A 13740-nucleotide genomic window follows, 5' to 3' on the forward strand; every position below is an offset into this window, starting at 1 on the left:
AGTGCAGGGGTCGTCCCAACTCTTTACGGGGCCAGTCTCTGCGCTTTGCGTAAAAAGGACGGCGGCATTCGCCCTATTGCCATTGGCTCGACATTTCGGAGGCTTGTTTCAAAAATCGGATGCAAAAGTGTCGCCCAGGACTTGGAGCCCATGTTCCAGCCAACGCAATTGGGTTTCGGCTCCAAGGGGGGGTGTGAAGCAGCAGTTCACGCCTGCCGAACTTTCTTACACCGTTGCGAGGAGCAAGTACTTCTTAAAGTCGACATCAGAAACGCCTTTAACTCTGTAGACCGTGGCGCCATGTTGACGGAGGTCCAGAAGAATATCCCCGGCTTATACCCGTACCTCTGGCAATGCTATAGGTACCCCTCCAACCTGATGTTTGGACCTCACAATATTCTTTCTGCAGCTGGTTGTCAGCAGGGTGATCCGTTGGCGCCGGCTATCTTCAGCCTCGCAATCCATCCAATAATTTCGGCTCTTAGTTCAAAATTTAACTGTTGGTATCTGGATGACGGCACTTTGGGTGGTGAGGCAAGCACAGTCCTTGAGGATCTACGGTTTTTGACCGTGAAGCTTGGTGAAGTCGGCTTAGAACTGAATATGAGCAAGTGTGAGCTCTACATAAGCTCCGACCATCCGGACAAATCTCGAATCTTGAGGGAGTTTGAAGTTGATTGTCCAGGAATTAAGTTGTTGTCCAAGAGCTCTCTTCATCTTCTTGGGGCCCCGGTTTTCGACGAGGCGATCCCGGACTTCGTTGATAGCCAAATGCATCGTTTCTCCGAACATTCTGACCGCCTTCTCAAAATTAACGCCCACATGGCCTTTTTTATTATTCGGTTTTGCCTTTTCGTCCCCAAACTCACTTATGCAATGAGGTGCAGTCCGTTCTTTAGGCATGCTCATTTGTGTCAGATGATCGACAGTACGTTACATGTCGAAGTACAAAAAATATTTAATATTAGGTTCGATGATAGGCAATTTCTACAGGCAACTTTGCCAATCCGCTTTGGCGGTTTGGGTATAAGGAGGATTTCAGACGTTGCGTTGCCTGCGTTTCTGTCATCCGTGCATGGTACGCTATCCCTCGTGGGGAAGATACTCACTCCGTCAATACCTGACTTCGAGGTGGTGTGCCTGTCGGATGCGGTAGATGCTTGGCGATTGGCGTGCCCAAGCGTGGACCTGCCTTCCGAGGCACACATTCAGAGGATGTGGGACGAACCCCTCTGTCGGCAGGTTCATGTTTCACTCCTTGAATCTGCTGCTTCGAGTGTCGAGAAAGCCCGCCTTCTAGCGTGTTCCAAAACGGAGTCAGGGTATTGGCTTCATGCGTATCCCTCCAGTAACTGCGCTACCCTTTTGGACAACAACTCCCTACGATTGGCTGTCGGCCTCCGCATAGGGGCTGAGTTAGTTGTCCCTCATCGCTGTCCCTGCGGAGTGGAGGTGGATAGTCGTGGCTGCCACGGCCTTTCTTGCCGGAAGAGCGCTGGCCGATTTTCCCGTCACGCCAGCCTTAATGATGTTATCCGCCGGGCCCTTGTCAGCGTGGGCGTGCCGTCCGTTTTGGAGCCACCCGGTCTTGTCCGCGACGACGGAAAGAGGCCCGACGGAATGACCCTTATTCCCTGGCGGATGGGACGGCCGCTCATTTGGGATGCCACTTGTGTGGATACTCTGGCGCCGTCCCATTTGGCCTCTACTTCATCACGGCCTGGCGGTGCGGCGGCAGCAGCTGAAGCTCTAAAGCGCCGCAAATATGCGGGTCTATCAAGTAACCACATATTTGCGGCGTTTGCAGTTGAGACTTTGGGACCTTGGTGTCAGGATGCCCATAGGTTATTTAATGAAATAAAAAAGATGCTCCTCGACACCACTCGAGACCCTAGGGCTGGCTCATTCCTTGGCCAAAGAATCGGCATTGCGATTCAACGGGGGAATGTAGCCAGCATTATGGGCACCCTTCCGCAGGGAACAGACTTGGGGGACTTTTTTTGTTAGTTTTAAGTTAGTTTTTATTTATTTGTAATTTATTATATAAGTCATTCTTTTTTTAGTTATTGTGTTCGATTAAAAATCTATATATATTAATTACTATATGATATTCAATATGCTATTGGCACTGAATGGGCCAATCATATTCTCATTCATAATCTCACAATAATCTAAGTCGGAGTCCATAAAATGCACTTGTGGCTCCACGGTCGTGTGCAAACCTTCGAGCCCCTCGCACGGAGCCGCCGGCACGGCGCGCGGCGGGCACGCTGCCAGCGTCTGCCTACTCGCCATATATTTTTTACAACTGACTTTTATGTGCTATTTTTTCGTCGACTTCACCCCTGCACCAGTCCGCAATCATGTTAAAATTACTATAATAAATCTATGCGATTAATCTCTGCGAAATTTAAAGCATACTTTACTAAAGAAGAAAAGGATAGATGTGACTGCGAGATGCCTTTTAAGAACTTAAGGCTCAGTAAGTTCATGTTCTTCTATCACTCTCAGTGTAAGGCCTGAGTGGACGCCCGGAGCGGAGCGTTCGGCGGGGCGTGCAGCGGGGCGGGCGAGCGTGAGATAGAGCGTCCAGCGAGTGGCCTCAGCGCACGCTCACCGCTCGTGTGAATCGGTCGCATTCACCATGGCATCGACGTCGGACGACATTCTTGATTTCTTTTTAGAAGAGCATTTATGGCTCAAAATGTGTTGTTTTTCTACAAAACAAGATCGTAGTGAAGCAAAAAAAACGGTTTGGAGAATTTCCCACTTTATACGAAACCTTAACATGCAATGGATTAAAAGTGAAAATAAATACTTACTCTTAACGCATGTCATAAAAAATATTTTGTTTAAATTTGAACTTTAATAACTGTTAATAGAGTTGAATATTATGCCTGCCATATATAGTTGCATATGCGGTAAAGGGTTAATTTACCTTCCATTTATTTATACAGTATGTTTTTGTATAAAGTGTGAGATAATAGCCAAAATGCTGGTTTATTTTATATGTCAATAATTATTTGTTTGCTTGACATGACTGCACGCTCTTATCGCCGCTGCAAATCACAAACAGGTTTGAACCTCTCCGCGACGCCCCGCTCGACGCTGCATTGCCCGCAAACTTGCCCGCTCGGCATTCGCTTGGAGCAGCGTCGACTCAGGACACCAGTATGAGTTTCATTTGTTTAACATGCACGCCGCACGCCCCGCCCCGCTGCACGCCCAACTCGAGCGTCCACTCAGGCCTTACACGAGTGAGGAAGTGCGTGCCCGGAAGGCCGATATCATGTTTCTATTTTAAATTTTAATTTATTGTACGTTTAAATAAAAAAAGTAATTAATACATTCCCTCAAACATGATATTGCAGTTTTTCTATTTTTAGCTTTTGTGCATAATTTGTCACAATTTTTTAAAGTGCATTTTAGACCTATGTAAGTGATTTTTTTCTATCGAGCGAAAGTCAAAAACTCAGGTTTCGAATCGATACAGTACCTCGATAAAGGCCTCAAGATTGTTAAGTAAATTTATGGCAGCCGTATTGTGGTCCAAAAAAGCGTTAGAGCGTTACGACTTTTTTTAAACTTCTTTTTTTTTTAACCTAGGGGGCGTCCATAAATTACGTGAGGCTTTTTTGAGAATTTTTTGATCCCCTCACCCCCCCTGGTGAGATTTCGTCATGTTTTTCTTAAGCCGCCCCCCCCCCCCCTCCTAATCTCACGTGAGATTTTTTAAATTTGTGTACAGGCTGTAATCGCGATGGATTATAAAAAAATAAGCAAAACTTTAATTCATATTATTACTTTTATTCAACACTAGCAAAGACTAGTAATTGAGATTTCAGAGTATTGCGGTAGTTGAAAATCGATGCGATAAAATTAAATAATTATAATAAAAAAATACTAATAAATAATAATAATTATAAAAAAAATAATGAATTGATAATAATAATAAATAAAGGTGCATTAATACGTTTAATCTGTATTTTTAGCATATCTAAATTAAAAATTTCACTTTCAGGCCTACATTTCTTTTTTTTTTGTAACAATTTCTGGAGATGAAATTTATAAAAAACTTACACATCTATTGAAAGTGCTTGAGTTTATTTTTCTGCACCGCGATCTTGAAATGTTTTGCACATAGAATCAAATTTATAATATAAATTTATGAAGATATTAAACCTACTTTAAAGAGGAACGCCAGAGTATTTCGGACCTTTCTTTCCTCTGCTTCTCTAAGAAGCTGATTAACTTCATGTTGAACAAGTTTAACCAAATCCTCTTCATCGGGAACTTTTGTTTTGCTGTATTCCATAATTTTACCATTTCTTCTTGACAGCATATTTTTGTCTTGTAGACGTGTCTTTTAACGTAAGCATTATAATATTTTCGGAAGTTCATTCTGAATCATTAAAAACGTCTCTAGAATGGTTATTAAGTGAAATATTTACTCGGGTAAACGAAGCAGGTCAAAACTTGTACGAGCATCGCTATTACTCGGCTCTTTACGCTGCGTCGTTTGTCACACGTGTCGATACGGCTGGTCGATAACTGTTAAACAATCGAAGGGCTACTGTGCTGCTCTGCGGGGTCCCGGCAGATACGGCAAACACTATTTTGTGAAATTTGCTATTTTTTTTCTAAAAATTTTTTTTATTCCGATTCAACTTTACTTCCACGCAAATTTACACTTTTTTCCACTAAGAAAAAAATTACGTGATATTTGCTAAAAACGCCCCTCCCCCCGAGTGAGATTTGGTAAGATTAAGCTTAACCCCCTCCCCCCCTTGAACGCCTCACGTAATTTATGGACGCCCCCCTACTGCACCTTTAGAGAAAAGTGGACGGACGCATTTTCCTCTCTGAAAATTGTCACTAAAGAATATAATTTTACATACGTTTTTATGCAGAAAGGATAAAATGACCAAGGACTCCAGTGCCCGGGCTGGAATCGAACTAGCGCCCTCCGTTTACGCGACTCGTTAATAGTTTAAATACTAGTGTGTCTACTCAAAAACCACGAAATAAAATATTTTCAAATAAAGTAATTGAATTTGTTCTTAGAAGATCAATATGTAAAGATTGAATACATAGGCTTTCTGGCATTGTTTCAGTTTGTAAGTTCATAGTAAAGAATAGAATGTATTCACCCCGCTGTGCTGTCTCTCTATTTCCCGTCACATTAGAACTCGGAGGCCTGGAGCACCCGACAACCGATTTACTATGCTGCCACGTTGGCCGTATGGGGCGCGGTAGACGTATGCATGCACAGTGCATGTTCTTTAGTGCCGTAGGTTCAAAAAATGGAGTTTTTGAAAAATCGTACCGCTTTTTAAGACGACAATACAGTTGCCAAAAATTTAACTAGCAAACTTTTGGGGATTTTCTTTAAGGACTTCAGGGATTCGAATCCTGTTTTTTTTTTTGTGTTTCGCTCGATAGAATAAAAATTACAAACACAGGTTTAAAATACATCTTAAAAATTTGTAACAATTTATGCACAAAAGGTAAAAATATGAAAATTACTTCTAAAAATGCGCAATTTTATTTTTGAGAGCACCCAGCGCTTACTTTTTTCTTATTTAAAACTTACAACTAATTAAAATTCCAAATATGATATCAGCGGTCCTGAGCACGCACATCCCTCTCGCACACGGTTACGGTCAGTGAGAGTGAGAGAAGGACACTAATCTACGGGGCCTTAACCCTTTCAAAGATAATCATCTTGTTGGAAATTGTCACAGCAGTAGAGCTAATAACGCTTATTATACATCTTATACTTTAGTGTATGCGTAGGAGTGCCCTACACAGTAACTAATAATAATCATTGAATATATATCTAGGTATACATTATACAAAACTGTGACCGAGGAAGAACTACAAATGTGCACGTTGTGGAAAATTCCCAAAAGCTTGGAAAAGGATATATATTAGAAAATTTAATGAAATTTTAGATTCTGTAGGCAGAACTGAGATGTTTGTAGATAAAAGGTCCCAGTCACTGGTACAGGAAAGTTCTGGAATGCGGCTGCGAGCCAGAGAAGGCGCAGGTCAATATCTCACAATCCATACCTAAGTGTTCCATTTAGGTTGGTACTAGATAGAATCTACGTTACGCCAGCCTCAATGCGGCCGCCCGCCACTTCACAGTTTCCAACTATCAACAAGTTCTGCCCGCGAGTCTGCCACAGACGACCTACATTTCTCTGCACTGATTATTCTAAGATTGAAGCGCTCAAGCGTCTGTTGGGCTAACGAGCCTATTGTCCATTGAACCGACTCATCATAATGCATATAATATTCAGTTCCCAGTTGTTATTACAAGACAAATAGTTATGTGCATGACCTGATCTCCGGTGCTGATAGCTATAATATTACGGCAGCATTGCTGCGGCCGCTCGCCACTCCATAGTCCTCAACTCGCAACAAGTTTGCCCACGAGTCGGCCACAGCAGACGACCTATTTCTCCGCACTGATTATTCTAGGATTGAAGCTCACAGGCGTCTGTCAGCCTAACGAGGCTATTGTTCACTGACGTTCGAGTTCATCATAACTCAAATATTATTCAGATTATTGTGCAAATAGGCTGTGGCTCTGAACCGAATTCGACTTTTCAAGTACCTACTAGAGCAAGAAGGAAACGGGAAAAAACTTTTTAACTTGTCTGCTTTTTCAGAAAAAAAAATAGATCGTTCAAAATAAAAACGGCCACCACAGGTAGAGTCAGGCCAAGATAAGTTGGAAACGATTTTGATAGCCCGGACAGTGCAAGTATTATTTTAAACGTCAAACTTCTATGAAGTTATGACGTTTACTTAACACTTGCACAGGCTGGGATATCAAAATCGCTGCCAACATAGCTTGGTTTGACTCTAGGTACCTAACCTTTCGAGGTTAAGTGTTAAGCAATAGTCGAGAGATTATGTCTGCCAACTGACTGCTTTTTCTGTTTAAGCATACAATGTTGATGTGTTTAATTTGCGGAGAAATATGTAGCTACAGCTTTACTATTTTACAACGCTTTTTAATAAACGCAATAATTTGCGTGCACAAGTCTGTGACTTGAAAGTGCTTTTTAAAATTTCATTAAATTTGTAAAAAAAACTTGAACGAATCAATTTATCTAAATGAGCTCAGAATTTCCGTGCGTATGATGGAACACAGACTGCTAGTGTAGCCGGCGGGCAAAACTAAAAGTCATAGCTATTTCGTCGCTATCGAATTGAAATTGAAATAATCAGAATACGTCTCCCTGTTCCATGCGAATGATGGCGTCCAGTAAGCAAGTATGGCCAGTCTAAAATTTTGGTTAATTAAAGAGTGTAGGTACATGAGAATATTTTCATAACATCTGTAAACCAATCCATTTTATTGCAAGATAAACTGATTGATTGATCGCAGGACACTTTAGACTGTATCTATTATGTATCTAATATGTATTTATAGGTAGGGACATGAAAAGTACACTACGAGTATTACTCATAAAATAAATGACTGTTTTTACTCCTACTTTTAAAAACACCGTTAACCAGCCAGCCCGTTATATAATATGTATTTTGGCTACGCGGCATATGGCAAATTAAGCCAATCGTTAACGCTCCGTAGCGTAGCGTAGTCATTTCTCTCTATCACTCTTCCATATAAATAAATAAATAAATATTAGTGCGACTGTGACGGTTGCGTTTAATTCGCTACGGAGCGTTCACGTTGGCTACGCAGGCTGGTACTCACAGATCACTCCGCCTCGGGCGGCCCTCTAGGTCGGCGGAGACGAGTCGCGACGGACACGTCACGCGGTATGGCCCGCTGCGCGGCGTCCCCGCCCTGCTCCTGAAACAAGTTCAACCCATTCAGCGCTAATCACGACACGTTGTCGTTTTGCCTTTACGAAGCATTTCCTCTACATACCGGGAAACCGGCTTATCGGCTACGACCGGAGCTCAACGGTGAATGTTAACCCGTTTTAATTTTTGACCCCCATGACAATGTCTGTCTGTGAGATCGTTAGCTCTCAAACGGATAGACCGATTTCGATGCAGTTTTTTTTACGCGATGGCGAGTTTCCTTGCGCTGATTCTTAGCCAAGTTTGATAAATATCAATCTTGTAGTTTTAATAGTATAATAAGCTCTTTTCCAAAATGATAAAAGGCATTTTTGGTATAACATGTTTGATGATTGTTTTCTGTTCACACTTTTTGTATTGCTGTTGATGCCCCAAATAAATAAAATAAAAAATATAGTAAAAATGGTTTAAAATCTTATGATTAGCATACAGGGTTTTATATTTTAATATTGAGTAATTATGTGTTTATATTTCACGTGAACTCGAGCTCTTTCATTTATCTCTTAGTTTAAGCGGCCTAATTCCTTGTACACCGCTTCATCTGAGAAATAAGGCCCGAGAAATAGTAAACCCGGATCTTTTCTAGATTACCCCGGAGACGCGGATCGATTTGAATGACTGCTCGAATGTCGAGTACATATACACCGTGTTTTTATTGAATTCCGTTAACTTCGGGGTATCGGTAAGTACTTTTAAGGAAACTAAATGGCATAGTTAATTTAAAAAAAAAACCTGTTTTTAATTTAATTATTTTTATTTTTGTAAAAAGTAATTAATTGTTGCATATAGCGTTGTTGTAACACGGGCATTACGTTGAACTTAACCAAACAATTGAAAACTGTGACATATCAATGTCATTTCGAACATCAATTGTCCGAGGTAGTACTTACGTTTAGTACCAAATGTGTTAACTCATATTAAACACTAATCAATATGTAAAGAGGCCCTAAGCCAAGTGTACACGCTCGTAAGGGCCTTATAAGATTTTTTTTTATATTATTTCCGAAATGGAATTAATTAGAATACCGGTGTCTTTGAGAAAGTTACGTCAAGTTAGTTATTAACGGAAAAAAAAAAAAACACGGTGTATATTGCGAAAGCCGTTATAAAGGAATTAAACTGTTCATCCCGTACCATTAGGCGGAATACTAAGGTAGAATTCGGCGGAAAACAGCGAGAAGGGAGTAATTTTAAGAGTAAGTTTTTTCTTTTACAAAAAGTTGTCGGTAGAGTGTTTTTTTACAAAAAGTGACCCCACAAGAGATCTACATTTAGATACATATACGTCCTGTTTTGCACGTGAAAATAAAGTAAGGACACTAAGCAGGAAAAATTCGTACATTAACTCGCCTAGCTGTTCGTATCTCTACAGCACGCACGTATTTATATTGTTGTCCCGCCCATAATGCCGGCGGTAAATGACACTGTGCGAGCGGGACACTAATACAATGTTTTGCGATAGAGATAGAAAATGGCGGGTGAACGAAGGACATTCTTCCTTACCTTAGTAGATAATAGTTGCTTTCTCGCAGCCAGTCGGACCTCTGCCTAACAGAGGCGCGTTTACATTGAAGCTGGTGTTCGAATGTTGATTACTTCCGAACGCCGTAATAAAGGACTCGATTGGAGCTTAGACCCAATCACATTCTCAGTTTGATCACAAAGGCTTGGAGTTTGGTTATCGGCAAAGACTTACCCCCTTATTCATAAACGTGTAGTAAAGTTACGACGCCGTTAATCATCGTTTGTCCCTTTCCGACGTATTGGTATGATGGAAAGGGACAAACGATGATTAGCGGCATCGTAACTTTAGTACACGTTTATGAATAAGTGGGAAAGTGTTTCTAGCATAAGCTATGAATTGTCCGTGAACAAAAATTAGTCTTCTATAGGAGATTGAATCTATACGTATTCTCTACAGAAAACTGAGGTTGCTTGTTGAATTTTTTTTTAAACTTATAACTAAAAACTGGGTCAAGTCAATATCTGAGAGATTAATTTTACGGTTTACATTCACGTGTTTTTAGTCACTCGCGCGCGACATATATCGGAGAGCCTAGGTCTCCTTTCTCAAGCACTAACAGTGCGAGCAGCGTTCACGACGGCCGTGCTTCGCGTACATACACAACAGTTAAAATTCGAATATCTGGGAGACCCACATTTGCTCGAAATCCATAAAAGTTTTTGGCAAAAATTTCATTGTTGGTACAAGCTTTTATCGCTCACCGTACTTTTCTTTCCACAGGCAACTAATACTCATCGAGCAAATTCTAAAAATCTCAAACACAATCAGGTTGCGTTGTTTTATCACAGAGTTCCTATGTCCACCTCTTGTCTCCATCAGCTCGATGGTACCATAATATTGCATTGTCACCCGATTTACATATTGTATGCAAATTTTCAGCTCAATCGGAAACCGGGAAGTAGATCAAATTTAACTTGCAAGATTTGATTACAAACAGACAACGGTCAGGTGAAAGTAAATAAAAGCTTGTAAAAAACTCAAAAATGGGCGTTTTCCTACAGATAAGACTAGAACTCTTGGATCGATTATTTTCTCCCCCAAAAACCCCCATATAGGAGATTTCATCGATACAAGAATTGCTCGTTTAAAGATTTAAGACCTTTTAACGGTATAAGATATGGCAAAACTCATGTTGGGAAGTCCGTTTTTTGCATGGCTTAAAATATGCATCTAACGTGACCTAATTCTAACATTCATAGTGCAATGTGGGCGATAAGAGAGTGAAAGCAGTACATGAAGGGTGCATCGCGTGCTACGTGGCCGTTAGCAGCCGGAACTGCAGGCAGCATGTCTTTGCTGACACGACGTGTACATACATACCTACATGTACTACTAGCAACATTCTTAACTAGTCTTCGGTGGCCTTTATGTCTTTGTACGAAGGTTTACAAGTTTTAGATCACAGTGTGGACGATAGTACATCAATTGATGACCCTCAGCCAGAGAAAGTAATTCACAGTGCTGGCTAACACTAGAAATTAATATTTATGTCTCGTACAATCAAATAATTTAAATTCAGCACCATTTCGTACTTTGTCCCAGTGACCATCAATATGAAAGTCGCTAGGGACCTCATACTATTGTCAATGTGCCGAGGTACGAAATGGTACCTGGGTGAATCAACTTTTTTTGTTTTGTTATCCTGTCCCGTTGTCCAAGGGACAACAGTGGCACAGTTTGTTTCAAGAGACGTTGTATGCCGTTCTATTAACATGCTTAGTAGAGGGCCCATTATGGACATTGGTTATAACGACCACAAAAACACAAGTTTGATACATTTAAGTACCATAAAATCAGTATTTCAATGAACTTTTGTCCCCTGGACAACTAATCGTAACCATGGCAACGAGTGACGCTAAAAAGTTGATTCTCCCACCTACTTACATTAATTTTTTTATTTATTAAGTATACCGACCATTTGCGAACAACCGATGAACATTGTGGACGTAACTACCAAATACTAAGCTATTAAATTTTCTAAATGTTTAAAAAAAAATTCACCTCAGCAGCTCGAACAAGCCTACTTTCGTCACACCAGGGAGTGAGACAAGCTTTCGTCATAATGATGATGCCTTTCATTCATGAATGTAAATAAATGTGGTTAACTTTACTTGTTGCACAAATAACTATTGTTTCATTATTTTTGTATTTTAGTGCCTTCGTCGCCTGCCTTAAAGCCTTAAAGCGTGCTTCGTGCCTTAAAGCCGTCGTCCTACAACAATCTATTAGTAATGTATTTAGTCTCCGAAATCGGGTTTATTCAAAATAAAATGTAAATGAAGCTCTCTTTTTAAAGATATTGATTTCCCTCCACGCCTTTTATTTGGTTCAAATATCAGCCTGTTGAGTATTTCTGTTTTACATGCTTACTACTAAGCTAACCATTCGTTTCGGGGAACCAAATTAACTAACTATTAATTACTTAAAACATTTTACTAGAGTTCAACGTGCCCATAATTCGAGAATTGCCTCCGTGACTTTAACCATAACACAGCGGGGCTGTGCTGTGATACCTTAGGACTTTTAACATTTGTAATTTACGATTACTGACGTTTTAAACAACCCTCACTAAGGGATAAACCAAAGTATAATTATTAATTAACAAGTTCTACGTATCAATTTTGACTTCCTATTTTCCTAGATGGGTCGGTGGTACAAGAAATATGTGGCTTTATTATGTTAGGTTTTACCCATGCCTTCGTCTGCGTCGATTTAGTAATTTGGATAGCTTATTTTTTATTCAATCTCCTTTGATTCAATTGATTACCCGTAAAAACAGTTACAGGATGGTTTCTGGGACGCAAACTATCTCTATACCAAATTTCAACTAAATCGGTTCAGCGGTTTAAGCGTGAAGATGAAAAGTTAACAGAGAGATAGACAGACACACTTTCGCATTTATAATATTAGTATTAGTATAGTATGGATATGGATTATACCATAATGCATGAATGATTTAACGCGCCTTACTTCAAAGCCCGGCCCATTAAGTGGACGTTAAAATGGCAAGGAAAGTCGGCGTCGTCGCTCAGGGTAGGAGGCGTCGCATGATCCCATTAACTTCACCCCGAGTTACACGAAATAATTCCGGCTCAATTTTAAGTGCACTAGGTTGGAATTAAGTGATAGCAATTTCATTTCCTTGGAAAAAATAAGTAGCTATTAATTAAGTTATTTTTTAGATTTCTTAGGTTTGACGACCGGTCTGGCCTAGTGGGTACTGGGTTGTGACCCTGCCTATGAAGCCGATGGTCCTGGATCCGAATCCCGGTAAGGGCATGTAAATACATGCCCCAGAAATACCCACGACTCACAAAGGTAAGTATTTAACAAGCCGTTATATCACAGTTAAGATGATTTTAATAAAATCAGGAAAGTACATAGGTACCATTTGGTACGAATGTGTGCGTAAGTACTTTAGTTAAGAATCGACGTATTAAACAACCGGAGGTCCATATGAACATGATTTACGCGTATAAAGTAGTAACAAAGTGCAATTGGACCAAATTTTTTTATCATATCGGTTGAAATATACCTGTTTACTACCTAACTCCTGTAGGTAGGTACTAGGTCTGTATCTAACCCGGATATTACGGGGGCAAGGTGTAAACTGCCATTAAACACGTTTCCCATTACCGGCAGCAAATTAACCCGAGGGATCGAAGCAGCTGCCCGACCGGCAGGGAGGAACCGACTAGCGAATGAATTTTTTTTTAGTCGCACATAGAGGTATATAAAATTTCCTGGATTGAATTGAAATAAAACATATTTTTTTTGAATTGGAAACTAATCTTATTTAATAGCAGTTACATAAAACTGGATTTTGGGATTTGTTTTTATTGGCGGTGGTGGGTGAAAAATGTTTACTCCCATAGAAAGATATTACTTTTTGACAGACTGTTAACTGTCATACATTGTAATTTGTACCTGACTAGCGTGTCCCACACCCACTGAGGGAGTGCCACAGTCATGCACATAGCGAACAAATGCTAGAGACCTTATGGGATCTAGGCGTGAAGGAAATACTCGCTTTTCGTTTTCGCCTTGGTTTTATAAAACACGTCCCAGTAGGGCTACGAAGGTCAACTCTTTGTCGTTTGTCACTATGCCTGTCACGTTCTAACAAGTATGTGAGCGCGAAAGTGACGGACATAGTGACAAGTGATAAAAATGGAACCATGATGCCATCGCAGGTGTACGTTAATGCTTGTGCCTTATTCCTGTTTCTTAGCGACTTAATCCGTGTCGGTTTACGTCATTAGTTTTTTAAGGAAGCTTTCGAGCTAAAGCCACCTCTCTTGATTACAGTTTCCACCCGACCCGCTTTCTGAGCAACCCTTAAGCAAAGCCAGTGGTCAATTATTTCAATA

The 13740-nt window shown here is 40.5% G+C and overlaps 1 protein-coding gene across 5 annotated transcripts in view; it reads right to left on the reverse strand.

Annotated features, from left to right (window-relative positions):
• LOC133515709 (serine/arginine repetitive matrix protein 1) overlaps positions 1-13740 on the reverse strand; it is a 33889-nt gene that overhangs the window by 9280 nt on the left and 10869 nt on the right. For all 5 annotated transcript variants that reach the window (XM_061848255.1, XM_061848257.1, XM_061848259.1 and 2 more), the window contains exon 2: positions 7733-7831. In XM_061848255.1, the coding sequence (XP_061704239.1) occupies positions 7733-7831 (99 nt within the window). The remainder of the gene's footprint in view (positions 1-7732; positions 7832-13740) is intronic.

Source organism: Cydia pomonella, chromosome 3 (genome assembly GCF_033807575.1).
Source record: "Cydia pomonella isolate Wapato2018A chromosome 3, ilCydPomo1, whole genome shotgun sequence".
NCBI classification, from domain to species: domain Eukaryota; kingdom Metazoa; phylum Arthropoda; class Insecta; order Lepidoptera; family Tortricidae; genus Cydia; species Cydia pomonella.